The sequence below is a fragment of the Barbus barbus genome (genome assembly GCF_936440315.1).
Source record: "Barbus barbus genome assembly, chromosome: 15".
Classification (NCBI taxonomy): Eukaryota; Metazoa; Chordata; class Actinopteri; order Cypriniformes; family Cyprinidae; genus Barbus; species Barbus barbus.
Genome location: NC_136743.1, coordinates 13,373,986 through 13,390,727, shown reverse-complemented (window position 1 = coordinate 13,390,727; position 16,742 = coordinate 13,373,986). Strand labels below are relative to the sequence as shown.

General features: G+C 39.1%; 1 protein-coding gene across 8 annotated transcripts; it reads right to left on the bottom strand.

Moving 5' to 3' along the window:
• Positions 1–148: 148 nt before the first annotated feature.
• Positions 149–15,754, bottom strand: LOC306881207 (nucleolar transcription factor 1-B-like). 8 transcript variants are annotated; one of them, XM_079435176.1, is made up of 20 exons: positions 15,613–15,754; positions 12,903–13,009; positions 12,594–12,775; positions 12,305–12,388; positions 12,017–12,172; positions 11,230–11,294; positions 11,014–11,134; positions 10,676–10,786; positions 10,456–10,583; positions 8,163–8,304; positions 5,876–5,917; positions 5,638–5,751; positions 5,375–5,530; positions 5,134–5,262; positions 3,045–3,130; positions 2,752–2,941; positions 1,746–1,793; positions 1,202–1,333; positions 913–1,020; positions 149–831 (listed from the first exon to the last, which is right to left on the bottom strand). In XM_079435176.1, the coding sequence occupies exons 2-20, from the start codon at positions 12,958–12,960 to the stop codon at positions 724–726; spliced, it is 2,160 nt and encodes a 719-aa protein (XP_079291302.1). In that variant the 5' UTR covers positions 12,961–13,009; positions 15,613–15,754; the 3' UTR covers positions 149–723. The 8 variants fall into 8 exon arrangements, with proteins under 8 accessions (XP_079291302.1, XP_079291303.1, XP_079291308.1 ...); XM_079435177.1 differs by having other exon boundaries at positions 913–1,017; XM_079435182.1 differs by having other exon boundaries at positions 1,268–1,333.
• Between the last annotated feature and the right edge of the window lie 988 nt (positions 15,755–16,742).

Genomic DNA, 16,742 nt, shown 5'->3' with positions numbered 1-16,742 from the left:
TGGCATGTGCCATGTTTTTTATAACTACTTATTTAATAATTTGGCACATTGGAAAACCCTCCAATCCAAATACTAAAAGTCCCTTTGCAAAACAGTACGTGAATATCCCCTTTCACAAGTTTTTGAAAATACACAATTGAGTACAAGAGGAAAAAAGTGCATTTATTATTGAGGATCTGCAACAGAATGTTCCAAACAAGACTTGAGCAGCTCATATAGCCCTCAGAGCCCCAGCAACTAAGTGAGGCAAACAAATATAAACAGGAGAACCGGAGAATTCATCTCCTTCATTCCAAAGTCTTTCATCCCTAACATCCACCTCCAAGCAACCCTGATACCTTCGTAACTTATAAAAGCTCAACCGGCTTAAATGAACAAATTATTTTCAAGTTAAAATAAAAAGAACAAAACAAAACAACACAGATTTTAATAACACACCTATATAAAGGCAATAAAATTGATGCGATTACCACACATGTAACACAGCTCCTTTAAAAGAAAAAAAGAAAGAAAACAGTTGTCCGATTGACTTCAAGTCGAATTACACATGGGGTAATGGGGAGAGCTGTTGGCCCCCATCCTGCTTTTTGCCCTCTAAAGATAGGGAGCCAGATTACTGCATGCTATGAGCTCACAGCTACTGGACCTCCTCCCCATTTTCCAGGAGGGGTGTTACTAGGGGGTGTGTCCGGCACAGCCCCCTCTAAGAGGGGGTGGGACAGGTTAGTCTGAATCAGAGTCAATACTATCTTCTGACGATGAGCTGCTGGAACCGTCCGATTGGTCATCATCATCATCGTTGTCATCGTCATCATCATCGTCATCTTCATTCTAAGTCAACATTAGAAAAAAATTAATACCTGCCATAATAGCAAAGCAGATTTTCTAGAATTTAACCAAAGCAAAATTAACCTCGTCATCATCATCACTATCTGTGCTGCCAGATGACTCATCATCATCATCCTCCGAGTCTGACGTATCTGTTTTCTCATCATCTTCATCCGAGTCCGACGTGTCCTGCTGGAAACCAAGAGTCACACATCTCTCAAACTCTCTTTATATTTGCATGTATACACACAAACACACACACCATCAGCAAAATCAATTAGTGAAATTTAAAAAAATGATGTAACACCCTAAGCCACTTCATATAGAGTCCACAGCCTGTGTGGGTGAGTTGCCCAGAGAGAGCGGGCGTTACCTTGGCCCGGTACGCCATGGAACGCTTGCTCCCCCCGGGACCCACCGTCGCGGGTCTGGCACCTACCGCCTTCCCCTTGGTGACTCGGACTTTCGCCCCGGGACCTCGTGCTTTTGTAGTGCTTCGCCGTTTCTGTGAGGGCAGAGAGAGGGTGGGGTGGGGGTGCACAGGGAAAAAAAAAACACGTTCAAGCTTAAGCAATGATTAGTAGCCCCACAGTACAGCCCTAAGAACATTATCCATTCAAGTCATGTTAGTTTGAGCCAAGAGATGTGATTCTAAATAGGGAGAAAGGAAATAATGAAGCCACATGTGATGGCATGGATAGAAACATAAAATAGTTTACATTGTAAAATAGCTTTTACAAGCAAAGTCAATCAACTAAATTAACCAGGGTGCCTCATCTTGCCATGCAGTGCAGGGAGTATCGATATAGAGATGAGTAAATCACAATCTCAGCTATTTGAATGACTGTGTGAGAAGTAACGCTAATATACAGAGCTTAAAGCGCAAGTTACAGCTGCAAAAATGAGCAATTACTTACTGTAGATGAGAACTCTTTATATACCGCACGCTCCTGAGGGGATAGCGACTAGGAAAACCAGAAAAAAAGAGAGGGAACGTTACTGCAAATCTCCAAACTCATATTGTTCACAGAAGTATTTTTTTAATAAGGTCATTGAGACACAAAGTTTCCCTGAAAAAGAAAAGGGAAATCTTTTTGAAATGTGCCAATTTCATAAAAGTGCACTCTTTGTATTTTTTTTGGTTTCATATGGTGTTGCAAAAGTATTTTTTAGAAAAGTTTAAATGTATTCTAAAAATGTAATATATAGTAACCATCAAGTAAAAAATAATAAAATTTTCCCTTGATTACATCTTAGTCCTTATATTAAAAATATATAAGGTTAAAAAAATAAAAACGTATTTTTATGCATATTGTTTTTGTTGATTCATACTAAATGACATTTTAAACCATCAGAGCAACTACCTTGGTTTTTCAAAAATTAAGAAGTGAAGCTTTTGTTAAAATAAAAATAAAAGCTTAATAAAAAAATGTAACACTTTATTTTACGGTCTCCTTGTTACACGTTACATGTACTTACTATTATAATAACAATAAACTATGCATAAGTACATGCAAGTAACCCCAAGTCAAACCTTAATCCTAACCATATAGTAAGTACATGTAGTTAATTAATATTACTTAGTACTTAAATGTATAATTACACTGTAAGGACACCTTAAAATGAAGTGTAACCTAAAAAAAATGCAGGGTCAGAAAGCTCTCGGATTTAATCAAAAATATGTTCATTTGTGTTCTGAAGATGAATGAAGGTCTTACGGGTTTAGAACGTCATGAGAGTGAGTAATTCATGACAGAATTTTCATTTTTGGGTTAACTATCCTTTTAAGTGATTTCATACATAAATTATATTTTTAATGCATTTTTCAATAATTTAATAAACACGCACCATATAATAAGCACCCGATAATAAACAGAAAGTGTATTTGATTTGTAGAACTGAAAGATTCAACAAACTTCCTACCTTTACCCAAGCATCAAGCTCAGCTTTGTACTCTAGTTGCTGCTCCTCAACCTGTTTTTTATATTTGTCCTTTTGGCTCTGACTAAGCTTGTGCCATCGCTTGCCGATCTCCACCATGCGCTCCTTCAGGCTGAAGTGATTCAGCTCACCGTTAGTTAGCAGTTCCTGAGAGAACATTTGGTACCCACTCCTGAGGATGGACAGTAGAAGACAAAGTAGTATTGAAACAGTGAAACAGACGAAACGTAAAGTATGTCTCTCATAAAGCAACAAGCTAAAAATGTTACACTCACACTGGGGGCTTCTTAGGCTCGCCATCGAATTTTGGTTTTCTTTGTCCCTGTCCTGACAGAGCGGTCCTCATCTCTAACAGCTCTCTCTGCAGGATGAAAAACAAGAAAAATGAGCAAAGAGACTGTTTCAATTCAACCCTGAACGCAAAGACTAGACATAAGACACGTTGAAATACTTGTGAAAATAGAAGAGCAGGCCGATGAACCAAAAACTACATATATAGTTAGGTCCATATATATATTTGGACACAGGCACAATTTTTATTATTTTAGCTACTGACCAAAACAAATTCAAGTTGCAGTTATATAATGAATATGGGCTTAAAGTGCACACTCTGAGCTTTAATTTAATTTGAATTCTCATCAAAATTGGAGGAAAGGTTAAGGAATTACAGCTCTTTAATATGTACCTCCCCCCTTTTTTAGGAGACCATAAGTAATTGGACAATTGGACAGCTCAAAAGCCGTTTCATGGACATGCGTGGGCTATTCCTTCGTTATTTCTACATCAACTGAGCAGGTTCTGGAGTTGATTCTAAGTGTGCCATTTGCATTTGGAAGCTGTCGCTGTTAACCCACATCATGTGGTCAAAGGATCTTTCCATGAAAGTGAAACAGACAATTGTTAAGCATCAAAATCAAAACAAATCCATCAGAAAGACAGCAGGAACATTAGGAGTGGCCAAATCATCTGTTTGGTACATTCTGAAAAAAAAAAAAAAAAGAACGCACTGGTGAGCTCAGCAACATAAAAATGCCTATATGTCCACGGAGGACAACAGTGGTGAATGATAGGAGGATCCTTTCCATGGTAAAGAAAAACCCTTTCACAACATCCAGCCAAGAGAAGAACACTCTCCAGGAGGCAGGTGTGTCCCTGTCAAAGTCTACAATCAAGAGAAGACTTCACAAGAGCAAATACAGAGGGTTCACCACAAGGTGCAAACAAGGCAAGATTACACTTTGCCAAAAAACATCTAAAAAAGCCAGACCACTTCTGGAAAAGCATTCTTTGGACTGCTGAAATTAAGATCAACCTGTACCAGAATGATGGGAAGAAAAAATACTTGGAACAGTTCATGATCCAAAGTATCCAACATCATCTGTGAAACATGGTTGAGCAGTGTGATGGCATGAGCGTGCGTGGCTTCCAGTGGCACTGGGATACTGGTGTTTAGTGATGATGTGACAGAAGACAGAAGGAGCCGGAAGAATTCTGAAGTGTATAGGGATATACTCTCTGCCCAGATTCAGTCAAATGCAGAAAAGCTGATTGGACGGCGCGAGTGGACAATGAGCCAAAACAAACAGCAAAAGCAACCCAGGGGTTTTTGAAGGTAAAAAAGTGGAATATTCTGCAATTGCCGAGTCAATCTCCTGATTTCAACCTGTTTGAGCATGCATTTCACTTGCTCAAGACAAAACTTCAGGCAGAAAGACCCACAAACAAACAATAACTGAAGTCAGCTGCAGTAAAAGCCTAGGCCAAGCATCACAAAGGATGAAACCCAGTCTTTGGTGATTTAGGCAGTCATTGCCTGCTAAAGTTTTTTAACAAAATATTAAAAACGAACATTTTATTTATGATTATATTTATTTGTCCAATTACATTTGAGCCCCTGAAAATGGGGGGGACTGTGTATAAAAATGGTTGTAATTCCTAAGCATTTTATGTTATATTTTTGTTCAACCCCTTGACTTAAATCTTAAAGTCTGCACTTCAATTTCATCTTGATTGTGTCATTTAAATCTTATTCTGGTGGCATACAGAGCCGAAATAATGAAAATTGTGTCAGTGTCCAAATATATATGGACCTAACTGTATATAAACTAGAGTTAAAGCACTGAAGACAGATTCATGAGAATATGCAAGAATAAGTGACAGAACACTGAAATGAAGACATTTAAACATCACTGCAATAATGGCAAGTCACGCTCAACAAACGTAAGTACAAATTTCACCAACTTCCGCTAGACACAGCACAAACCGTCCTCTACTCTGGGGAGGAGGAAAGTTAGGGGTGACCAACATTTTGACATTTCTTCAGCACAGGTGAGAAGACAGTGGTCAAAACGTCTGGTCACTGACCACGGTCCGGTACTGAACCTCGTATCGCTTCTGATCCTCTGCAGCCTTCTTGATCCAAGGAATCTTCTCCTTCTTTTCCATGGCCTTCCAAGCAGCATCCATTGCATTCTGCGCTTTCTTCCGGTCGCTCTGGGAAGAGCAACAGTTTAAGGTTATTGTTTCTAGATGAGGTTGTTGTAAAAACAAATCTTTCTTTAGCATTTTGTGATTCTGCAGGGGTCTCTTTGTATGTTGCCCTTACTCTGTATTTAGCCAAATAGTCTCCTATCACACTCTGCTGCCACATCTCCTCTGGAGTCTTCGGCGTTTCAGGAAGCCGTGCTTTCTTCTTACCATCTCGCTTCTCTTTCGAAAGCCCATGTACCCATTGATCCAGCTCAGGTTCACGACACCGTTCCTACGGCACAACAAGAAGAAACTGCTTCTCATTCTGATTCAGACAACATACCACCAGAGCATAACAGCATGCAAGTACATAAACAAGGGCATCTTGCACATGCTCACCTTCACAGATGGTGATTTGACCCTTAGGGGGCTGCCTGCACCCGCTATGTTCAGCTTGGTGCCTCCCAGCTTCTCCTCTACCAACACACGCTCCCGCTCCTCTTCTGGGAGACTCTGCAGAGAGATGGAGATTGAGACAAAGTGTCAAATTAAGCAAAGCCTCCCTTTAAAAGCAGGATCAGGAATTCAACAACAGTATCTGTTTTAATAGAATGAATTTGTAGTGCTTTGTATTTACCTCAATAAACCTCTGAATGTCAATCTCAAACTGTTTCTTTCTCTGATGAGAGAGATAAACATATCTAGTTATAGCTACGGCATAATGATAATGTAACAACTGTGTTATTAACAATTGTAATAATAATATTTATTATAATTATTATTAACCATGCCTGCTTTGCCGATTAACTGAAGTGTTTGCCTTCACCCTTTGTCAGTGAAAAATTCAATTGACATTTTTGTCAGTAAATAATAAAAGAATTTCTTCTTTTTTTTTTTCAGTAAATGTGTAATGTTTTGTTTATCTTTATGCTTTCTGAAGGGTCATGTGACACTAAAGACTGAAGTAATGGCTGCTGAAAATTCAGCTTTGCCATCACAGTTATGAATTACATTTGAAAATGTATTAAAATAAAATAAAAAAATATATATATTTGAATTGTAATAATATTACACAATATTTTACTGTATTTGCTCAAATAAATGCAGCCTTGGTGGGCTTAATAGACTTTCAAAAACTTTTGAACGAATAATGTGTATACAGTGGAGCAAATAAGTATTTGATACACTCCCAATTTTTCAAGTTTTCCCACTTACAAAGAATGGAGAGATCTGTAATTTTCATCGTAGGTACACCTCAACTGTGAGAGACAGAATATAAAGAAAAATCCAGAAAATCACATTGTATGATTTTTGAATAATTAATTTCCATTTTATTGCATGAAATAATTATTTGATACAATAGAAATATAGAACTTAATATTTGGTACAGAAACCTTTGTTTACAATTGCAGAGGTCAGACGTTTCCTGTAGTTCTTGACCAGGTTTGCGCACACTGCAGCAGGGATTTTGGCCCACTCCTCCATACAGGTCTTCTTCAGATCTTTCAGGTTTTGGGGCTGCCGCTGGGCAACACGGAGTTTCAGCTCCCTCCATAGATTTTCTGTTGGGTTCAGGTCTGTAGACTGGCTAGGCCACTCCAAGAGCTTGAAACGCTTCTTACGGAGCCACTCCTTAGTTGCCCTTGCTGTGTGTTTGGGGTCATTGTCATGCTGGAAGACCCAGCCACGACCCATCTTCAATGCTCTTACTGAGGGATGTAGGTTGTTGCCCAAAATCTCGCGATACATGGCCCCATCCATCCTCCCCTCAATACGGTGCAGTTGTCCTGTCCCCTTTGCAGAAAAGCACCCCCAAAGCATAATGTTTCCACCCCCATGCTTCACGGTTGGGATGGTGTTCTTGGGATTGTACTCATGCTTCTTCCTCCAAACACGGCGAGTGGAGTTTATACCAAAAAGTTCTATTTTGGTCTCATCTGACCACATGACCTTCTCCCATGCCTCCTCTGGATCATCCAGATGGTCTTTGGCAAACTTCAGATGGGTCTGGACATGTGCTGGCTTGAGCAGGGGGACTTTGTGCGTGCTGCAGGATTTTAATCCATGACGGTGTAGTGTGTTACTAATGGTAACCATTGAGACTGTGGTTCCAGCTCTCTTCAGGTCATTGAACAGGTCCTCCCGTGTAGTTCTAGGCTGATCCCTCACCTTTCTCAGGATCCTTGATACTCCACGAGGCGAGATCTTGCATGGAGCCCCAGTCCGAGGGAGATTGACAGTCATCTTGAATTTCTTCCATTTTCTAATAATTGCGCCAACAGTTGTTGCCTTCTCACCAAGCTGTTTGCCTATTGTCCTGTAGCCCATCCCAGCCTTGTGCAGGTCTACAATTTTGTTCCTAGTGTCCATAGATAGCTCTTTGTTCTTGCCCATAGTGGAGAGGTTGGAGTCTGATTGATTGAGTGTCTGAACAGGTAACGAGTTCAAACAGGTGCAATTAATACAGGTAATGAGTGGAGGATAGGAGGGCTTCTTAAAGAAAAACTAACGGGTCTGTGAGAGCCAGAATTCTTGCTGGTTGGTAGGTGATCAAATACTTATTTCATGCAATAAAATGGAAATTAATTATTCAAAAATCATACAATGTGATTTTCTGGATTTTTTTTAATATTCTGTCTCTCACAGTTGAGGCGTACCTACGATGAAAATTACAGATCTCTCCATTCTTTGTAAGTGGGAAAACTTGAAAAATCGGCAGTGTATCAAATACTTATTTGCCCCACTGTATACACACATGTATTATATTGGCCTTTGAACACAGAGCTTCCTACAAATCAGGGTTGGCCATTATTGGTCAACCACAGAAACTTTTCCAGATTACAATTATTTTACATCACTTTTTAATATTTTCTCTCTTTTTTTTTTTGGTTTAAACAAACCAAAAGTGGACTGTTCTGTCAGACCTGTTCGCATCGTTTCTGGAACATATCCTTCTCTTTCTGGGTCTTCACCTTCCACTGCTTACTGCACAGCACCATTCGCTCCGTACTTGGCACGTCCTTCATGTTTACCATTAGTTCAGCACAGTACAGAGAATAGCCATTTCTGCAGAACATAGCATTACAAATATACATGAAATGAATACATATATAATGAATTGAACATATCCCAAACACATCATATATACAGTGCATTCCTTCATCCCAGTGCACTCCCTTCACTTTTTTAAAGTTTGTTATGTTGCAGCCTGATACTACAATTGTTTAAATTCATTTTATTTTGTCATTAATCTACCTGATAATGACAAAGTGAAAACAGGATTTTTGAAAATGTCTGTAAATTTATATATAAAAAAAACTGAAATATCACATTTACATCATTATTCAGACAGTTTGCAACAACACTTGAAATTTAGCTCAGGTACCTCCTATTTCTCTTGGTCACTGCTGAGATGTTTCTACACCTTGACTGGAGTCCACCTGTGGTAAAATCAATTATTTGGAAAGGCACACACCTCTCTATAAAAGGCCTCACAGCTGACAATGCATATCAGCGTGAAAACCAAGCCACGAGGTCAAAGGAACCGCCTGCAGAGCTCAGAGACAGAGACAGGAATGTATTGTGGTACAGATCTGGGGAAGGCTACAAAACAATTTCTGCTGCACTAAAGGTTCCCAAGAACACAGTGGCTTCCATAATTCTCAAATGGAAGTTTGGCACAACCAGGACTATTCCAAGAGCTGGTCGCCCAGTCAAACTGAGCAATTGATGGAGAAGGGCCTTGTCTCGACTGGTGACAAGAACTTGATGGTCACTAGTTGAGCTCCATGATCATCTATGCAGATGGGAGAAACCTACAGAAGGACAAACATCACTGCAACACTCCACTGATCTGGGCTTTATGGTGGTGTGGCCAAACTCAATCCTCTCCTCAGTGAATACACATGAAAGCACACTTGGGATTTGCAAAACAGCCCTTAAAGCACCCTCAGACTCTGAGAAACAAGATTCTCTGGTCTCATGAACCTCAATTCTAAGCATCATGTTTGAAGGAAAGCAGCACTGCTCATCACCTGCAGAGTACCATCCCCAAAGTAAAGTGTGCTGGTAGCAACCTCATGCTGTGGGGCTGTTTTCAGCGGTAGGGACTGAGGGACACATCAGAGTTGAAGAAAAGCTCAATGCACCAAAATATAGAGATAGCCTTCATGAAAACCCAGTCCAGAGCATTCAGAACCTCAGACTGGGCCAAAGGTTCACCTTCCAACATGACAATGAGCCTAAGCACACAGCCAAGGCAACACAGGAGTGGCTTAGGGACAACTCTGTGAATGTCCTAGTGGCCCAGCCAGAGCCCAGCCAGAACCCTATCGAACATCTCTGGAGAGACCTGGAAATGGCTGTCCATCGACAGTCCCCATCCAACCTGACAAAGCTTGAGAGGATTAACAAAGAAGAATGGCAGAAAATCCCCCAATCCAGGTGTGCAAAGCTTGTTGTTGCGTCATACCCAAAAAGACTTGAGGCTGTAATTGCGGCCAAAGGTGCTTCAACTAAGAACTGAGTAAAGGGTCTGAATACTTATGTAAATGAGATATTTCAGTTTTTTCTTTTTAACAAATTTACAGACATTTCTAAAATTCTGTTTTAAATTTTTGGTTATGAGGAAGATTAATGAGAAAAAAATAAATAATTTAAACAATTGTAGTATCAGGCTGCAACATAAAATCTCTGAATACTGGATCTGAATACTTTCTGAATGCACTGTATATAGACAAGAACCATTAGTGAATTTCAAAATGGTCACCAACATATGATGTTTTATTAACAAAGTTCGGGAGGAGCACGTCAGACACTTAGCCTAATTAAACACAAGTGGAACGCACTCAAGTCAATCAATGCACGGATATAAATACAGCTGACATACCTCTATTCATTTGATGGTTAATCAGCATCCCTACACCGCCCCTTCTCCACTCAAAAGTATCACTAGAGTTCTCACCACACTATGGGGGGTACTCTGGGTTCGGGCCATTCCCGAGCTCGGAGCCCTTCACCAGGACAGCAAGCCAACTACGCATTACCATACTCGCCAAATACGCATTACCTTACTCGTGCTAAATATATGTAAGTGTGAACTCGTGAACCTATTTCTATTCTAACAGCAGCATATCTTGGTATAATGAACAAGACTTTGGAAAGATAAGACAGCATAAGCCATGCAAAACAAATGCTTCTTAGTAGTTTGAAACATACGGTGGTGGTTTGGTTGGCCGGCCATCAAACTTGTCCTTGAGCTGCCGTTCAGCCTTGGTCAAGACAGATTTGACGTGTTCCTCAGAGTTTGCATCTGGATGAGCTTCAAGATACACTCTCATGCTGTCCTGTAAGCAATATTTCACAAGTTAACAATGTCCTTTATCCCTCTAATCTACAAAGACTTCATTTTAGCTTCAGTGAGAACACCAAGAGATACCGCATATTCTTTCTGCAGCTCTAGAGCTTTGCTGATCCATTTCAGTCTCTTTTTGTCTGATAATTGGGACCATTGTCTACGTAATACTTCCTTCAGCTCCTTCTGGCTTACCTACAAGCATCAGACATGGAAAAGTGAGTGTAGGTCTTTCCATAAACAGTTCAATCTGAAATGCTAATAAAACATTTAAACTGAATTTTATGTAAATGAATGGCAAGCTGGACTTTGATTCAGTTACACAGCTCTAACTCTTTGTACTTGCTCTGACAACACAGTAAGATTCTACTAAGACTATGACCACTAAGTTAGTTTTTTTCCCCCCTGCCAAACTCTTTTACCTCCGGGTGAATTTTCATGTAAGCCTTCTTCTCATGGTTGTACCATAGCTGCTGAGGGGTCTTGGGCTTCTCTGGGAGGTCTGACTTCTTTCTCTCTTCTATTAAATCTGGGTGGTCCTCCCTAAAAACAATAGAAGCTTCTCACTGAATCACCAATAAAAAAACTGACAGACATATGTTAGGTATTTTTGTGCAGACTGGAACGTGGACACTAACTTGAATCTTGCCATGTTCTTCTCAAAAGCCTCTTTCTCTCTCTGGAACTCTTGAATGTACTTCAGCTGACAAAAGTAATAGTGAGAATTCAAAAGCAAAACAGATGACCAACAAAAGTAATATTTACTGTACAAAAAACATGACTCTTCATTCTACAAATACCAGCACTTTACATATAGTAGGACTTTTTTTTAAAATAAACATTAAGAATTTAGGTTAAAATTTATAGGAATGTAAGAGAAAGTATATATCTTAGGTTTTAATTTCTGTTACAATATTTACCGTTGGTAATGATTTTGCTATTTATATTGTCCTTTGGTGAATACTGATATACAAATATTTTCAATTAATGTGAGATTATAAGTATTATTTATATTTATAGATTTTTATTATATTTTATTTGTCATATTATATATTTAAATTATTATAATTATAGGTTTCAATTCATTTGCTATGTACTTTTGTAATTTACTACATTTTTATATTTCTATAGCTTTGCTTAATTTATTTCAGTTTCAGTTATTTTAGTATTTCAATTTATTTAGTTGCCAATGCAACATTTCTCATTTAAGTTATTTGTCTAATGTTGTTTTAAATTATTTCAACTGTATTTCAATCAAAAATATTTTAATAGTTTTAGTTAACAAAACTCCAGCAACAACACTGAGTTGCATGCATATTAGAAACAAAAAAGTTAAATACATTCTTAAAGTTTCAAGTATAACATGTCACACACTAAAGGACACTTCCCAAAAGTGTTTTATATCAGCTACCCAAAAAAACTAACCTTTTTCTTTTCAGGAAGCTCTTTGTATTTTTTGGACAAAATCTTGGTGAGATCCAAGTTGCTCATCTCGGGATGGATTTTTGCATACTTGGCTCGCTTCTCCATAAAGAAGCGAAAATAGGGAGTGAGGGGTTTCTTTGGGAAGTCTGGATGTGTCTAAAACAGAGGTAAATGCATAAACACTAAATAGCCTTTTAGTTGACAGCACATCAGTGCTAAAACATGACATATTAAGAAAAAAAAGAGAACATTAAATATTGAGACCTTCTTATATTTTAACAATCTCACCTTCAGCTTTTTCCCCTTGTAAGGGTTCCTCACATATTCAATGGCATCAACAATGAGCTCTGTCATCGTTCTGTATTTACGCACCTAGGGTGGGAAAATAGTTACACAACTCCAATGAATGAAGGCAAATAATAATTTTAACGTTCTGTTTATTATTAAGCTGGCAAAATACAACGTAAAATAATATTTACATGGACAATCTAAAGAAAGTGTCTTTAATATAAATACTTATTACAGCTATTTGGAAAACAGGCACATTATTGCTTTAGTTCATTGGAATTTGGCTCACCTCGGTGGAAACTTTCTGCCATTTCTGCTTGCACATGTCTCCAGTGAAACCCCCAAACCCCACCTTCTCCCAGTCAAAATGAGACTCTGTGGTTTTATACTTCATTGTGTCTCCATCAGGTAGCAGACTGCGTATCCTCTCCAGCAGTGTAAGACAGTCCTCTTTGCTCCATGTATCTGCAACTAACAAAGACAGTGCACATTAATCCTTTAAGCATGTTGAATGGCCAAAACCAGAGGTTGTTTATTCTGAATAGAACTGTAGTATGTCAGTGTGAATATGCCCATCATGGACAGCATGTGAGCGTACCTGACTCACTTTTGAGTCGTCCTGTCTGGGTGCCAGACACACTGGTGCTGCCATTCATGATGACAGAATTCACCAAGCTCCACCTTGACACTTCACTGGCCAAGTGGCTACATAGAGAAAACAAGACAATTCAAAGTAGGGCTGTAAATATGGGCTACTGACTGAATATGGCAAACCTTTTCAACATTTATCCATTTAAACTAATATCTACTTGTTACTATCACTTTTTTAATTACTAGTAATTCAACAGTGACATTCATTAGATACTAGTGCTTATTCCTTTGCTACTAGACACTATGCCAATGTCTAATAAGAATTATTTATTATATATTAATACATATTTATGAAATATTAGTACATATTCCTTTAACTGTTACTACTAATAGAATATAATCTTTAAAGTAACAATTGCTTTTTGACTTGTCATATGTAATAAATAATCTGGAAATAATTTAATACGAAATTATACTTGAGATACTATTTGAAATGTTACAAGTAATTAAAGAATAAGCAGCATTTCAACCAAATTAATTGTTACTAGTAAACTGGAATAGGCACAATCAACAACTGAAATACATGGTAGCTGGAAAAGAATAGTTGATATCCTGAGCGAATTTAAAAAAAAGAAAGTAAACTTTGTTACCAGTAACATTGGAATAGTTAAATGTCATTAAGTGGAGGAATAAGTACTAGAACGTAATTAAAAGCACTACTGACTAATTGTACAGATACTAGTATTTAAACTAACTTATCATAGAAATAGTAGTAGTATCTAAAAAACAGGTTCTACTGAAATTGAAAAAGATATTCGTTACCACTGTATTGCTTAATGGAGCTTTTAAAAAGTACAGAAAAGTAACAATTAACATCAACAGATGCTAGTTAGTTTTAAGGAATAAATGTATTGCCATAAAACGGGAGATTAGTGACATAAAATCTCCTTAATAAATGAGTGACTCAATTTTGTGAATGGTCGTCTAATTTTGATTAGATTAATGAATATTCTGGATGTCAGCACTGCCACCCAGAGGAGCACGTGCCCATGCTCCGCCTCTGGACCACCTCGACGCGGACGCGTCATCACACCGCGAGCAGACATTGCACCAGCGGCGGCGGCGAGAAACCATCACAATGATGCCCTAACCGAACATTTCCAACGCCTATCCATGAACAAACCGCGAATTTCGGTTTAGGTCTATGTTCGCCTATAGCGAACGGCTAAGCAAAGCATCGAGAAAAGGACCGACAACTATCCGGCCTTCCAGTCCGATTCATGCCACGATTTGAGGATGCGAGAGAAACGCACGTACACGGTGTCGGGGGTCATCTTGGCAAGGAATGGCAGTAAAGACTTTCCTTTGGGATTATGTAACCACGAGCAGCGAGATGTGAGGACGAGCACAACCCTCGCTAAAGTGCATCAGTGTCCCGGAAGCCTCGGTTTCTCCGCGAGCGCTCTCTGTTTACATGCTGCCAGTAATTTACGGCACATTCATAGGCGAGTACTTCATTATTAGCAGAAAAGTATTACTGACATTTTATTTCTTGACCCATATGACACTATAACACATACGGTTTGCTTTTTAAACTGATTTTATAGCTGTAAAACTGTATTAATTATCTTTCCAACTGATAACATCATGTAATTTGTGTATATTTCAAATTAACTTAAATAAATACGAACAAATTTTAAGTCCGGGATTATGTTAACCAAAGACTCGTGTGTACGTTATACTTTTATATACTTTGCCAGTATCACAATATGTGCTGTATTGTGTGTTGTGGTGTGTCATGTTATTTAGCGCGCAACATCACCGGGAAGTGTCCACCGCGTCCTTCTCGAGCTGCGGCGTCGCTGCGCGCCCGCACGAGGCGCCGGTGTCCCGGTTAGTGTCATCCCCGCCCGCGCACAAGGTCAACCGAGCCAGAAGAGATAAAAACACGGAAAATCTGTTTTTCTGCAATATTCGTGATTCTCTGGTGACAATAAACCATTACTGGCCATGTTATGTTCAAGAGGTATTGAACTAATCTCTTCTGACAAAGTATGGCATAAAGTAAATGTAAAAAAACATGCATTGTGCTTTATTAAAATTAATGTCAGAAACAAGTCTCCGCATATTTACTTTAATAATTCGTGCGAAGGCCACTCTATCCGATTACATAAATTAGTGTAAAATACGTTTCTTGTAGCGCACCGACCATTAGTCTGTTTCCAACCCCGGTAATGTCGTCTTTATTCCGGCAGGAGTCACCACGCAGCTTCCGCTGGCACGAATGCCTCAGCTAGCGAGCAAGCTGCTGCCAAAAGTACGAGGAATATCGCTTGCGCCGATTAAATCTGAGAAGCGATGTCTTAATATATACCCATCAAATACCTCCTTGCCGACAATTCAAGTGTAGATGCATGCACGTTTTGATTTTTTGCAGGGATTGTGACAATATAAAAAAAACGCATGATTTCACTATAAAATCAATTTTGTCGTGAACATAAATGCTTAAATGTTTAATTTTGGTCACATATTCAGCCTTAGTATATTAATACTATGTTTTGGTGAATCAGAATCCCAAACAGAGCTATGAGCGGCCGCTTGTGTCTTCCCTCGCCCCAGAGCCCTCACTGCAGAGCCGCCATGAATGTTACAAAGACTCGGGGACGAGCAAACTGAAAAACGCACTAAACGGGCTCAAAAATCGTCAAATCACTTACCTTTTTCAATAATCCGTCACGGATGTGCTTATTAACTAGCAACGTGTTCGTGTTAAATGCTTTTATTGTATTTAAGTATCTGTTTTTTAGCCGTAAACCCCGGGGAGTCAGGTCGAAACGAATCCGACAAAAGGAGCGTCTGGTTCGGTATGAAACTCCGCCCAGCGCCGCAGGGGGAGGAACTCCGAGGGAAAACATGCGAGAAAAAAAAGGCGGAGGCTAAAACTTAAAAATTATATTTATTTTTAACATTGATACATTTCTGAATTATATTTGGTGAAATGGTTATTCATTTTGAAACATTTTAAAGCGCTATTCCTCAAGCATTAAACTCACCTAAACCGAAGTAGCAAATACCGTGCATGCATCTAACAATAATAAACTACGTTAATATCAGTTTACAATTGCTATAAAGTTCTCTTTTATGGCTAAGCATTTACCAGGACAAAAATATCTACTGGTTCCCATGCAAAAGAGTAGGACTCTTCGCCAACCCTGCAAGGACTTGCTAAACCGATTAGTTTGGGTGCCCACGTTCACTCTGCTGCCGCTGAGAATCACACGGCCTCCGCGCTCCAAAAACCTCGCCTCTGCAGCCCAAAAACACTCAGTTCTAACTAGTGTGTTGAGCTGATCTCCATTTGAAGTTAAACTGATGTGTTGGCAGAGACGATGTAGACTGACGGCTGCTTGTGCTTGAAGTTCCCATGGCTTGAACTGAGCGTAAAGATCACAGTCAGAGAGACACCGTTTCCTCTCAGCCTGAGGAAAAAGTGCCATTGACTGTATCTCGCCCTCATGCTCTCTGATTGTACACAATCGTCACGAGATTTCTTTATGTGAAACTGACCAATGGCAGGAGGAAAGGAGGAGACAGCTGTGACTGACTCAACCCCCTCAGATTGACCAGGCCTGGGAGAGATGCTTCATAATGATCACTGGGGCGACTGAGAAAACAAGTGTACCATTGATGAGCATTTATTTAGGTAGTATTTTGTGATATATATTGAGCTGGATGTTTCATGAATAGTGAGCATTAGTGGTTTGTGTGTGATAATTTCTCTCAAGATTCTGGTCAAGGAAAACCTGGAAAAACAAGTAAAATGGCAATTAAGTTACACATTTTATAA

Coding starts and splice junctions, on each gene's coding strand:
- LOC306881207 (XM_079435176.1), bottom strand. CDS start 12,960: ATGAATGGCAGCACCAGTGTGTCTGGCACCCAGACAGGACGACTCAAA. Junction 11,295..12,016: donor AGCTTCCTGAAAAGAAAAAG/GTTAGTTTTTTT, acceptor TACTTTTGTCAG/CTGAAGTACATTCAAGAGTT. Junction 3,131..5,133: donor AGGTTCAGTACCGGACCGTG/GTCAGTGACCAG, acceptor TTCATCCTGCAG/AGAGAGCTGTTAGAGATGAG.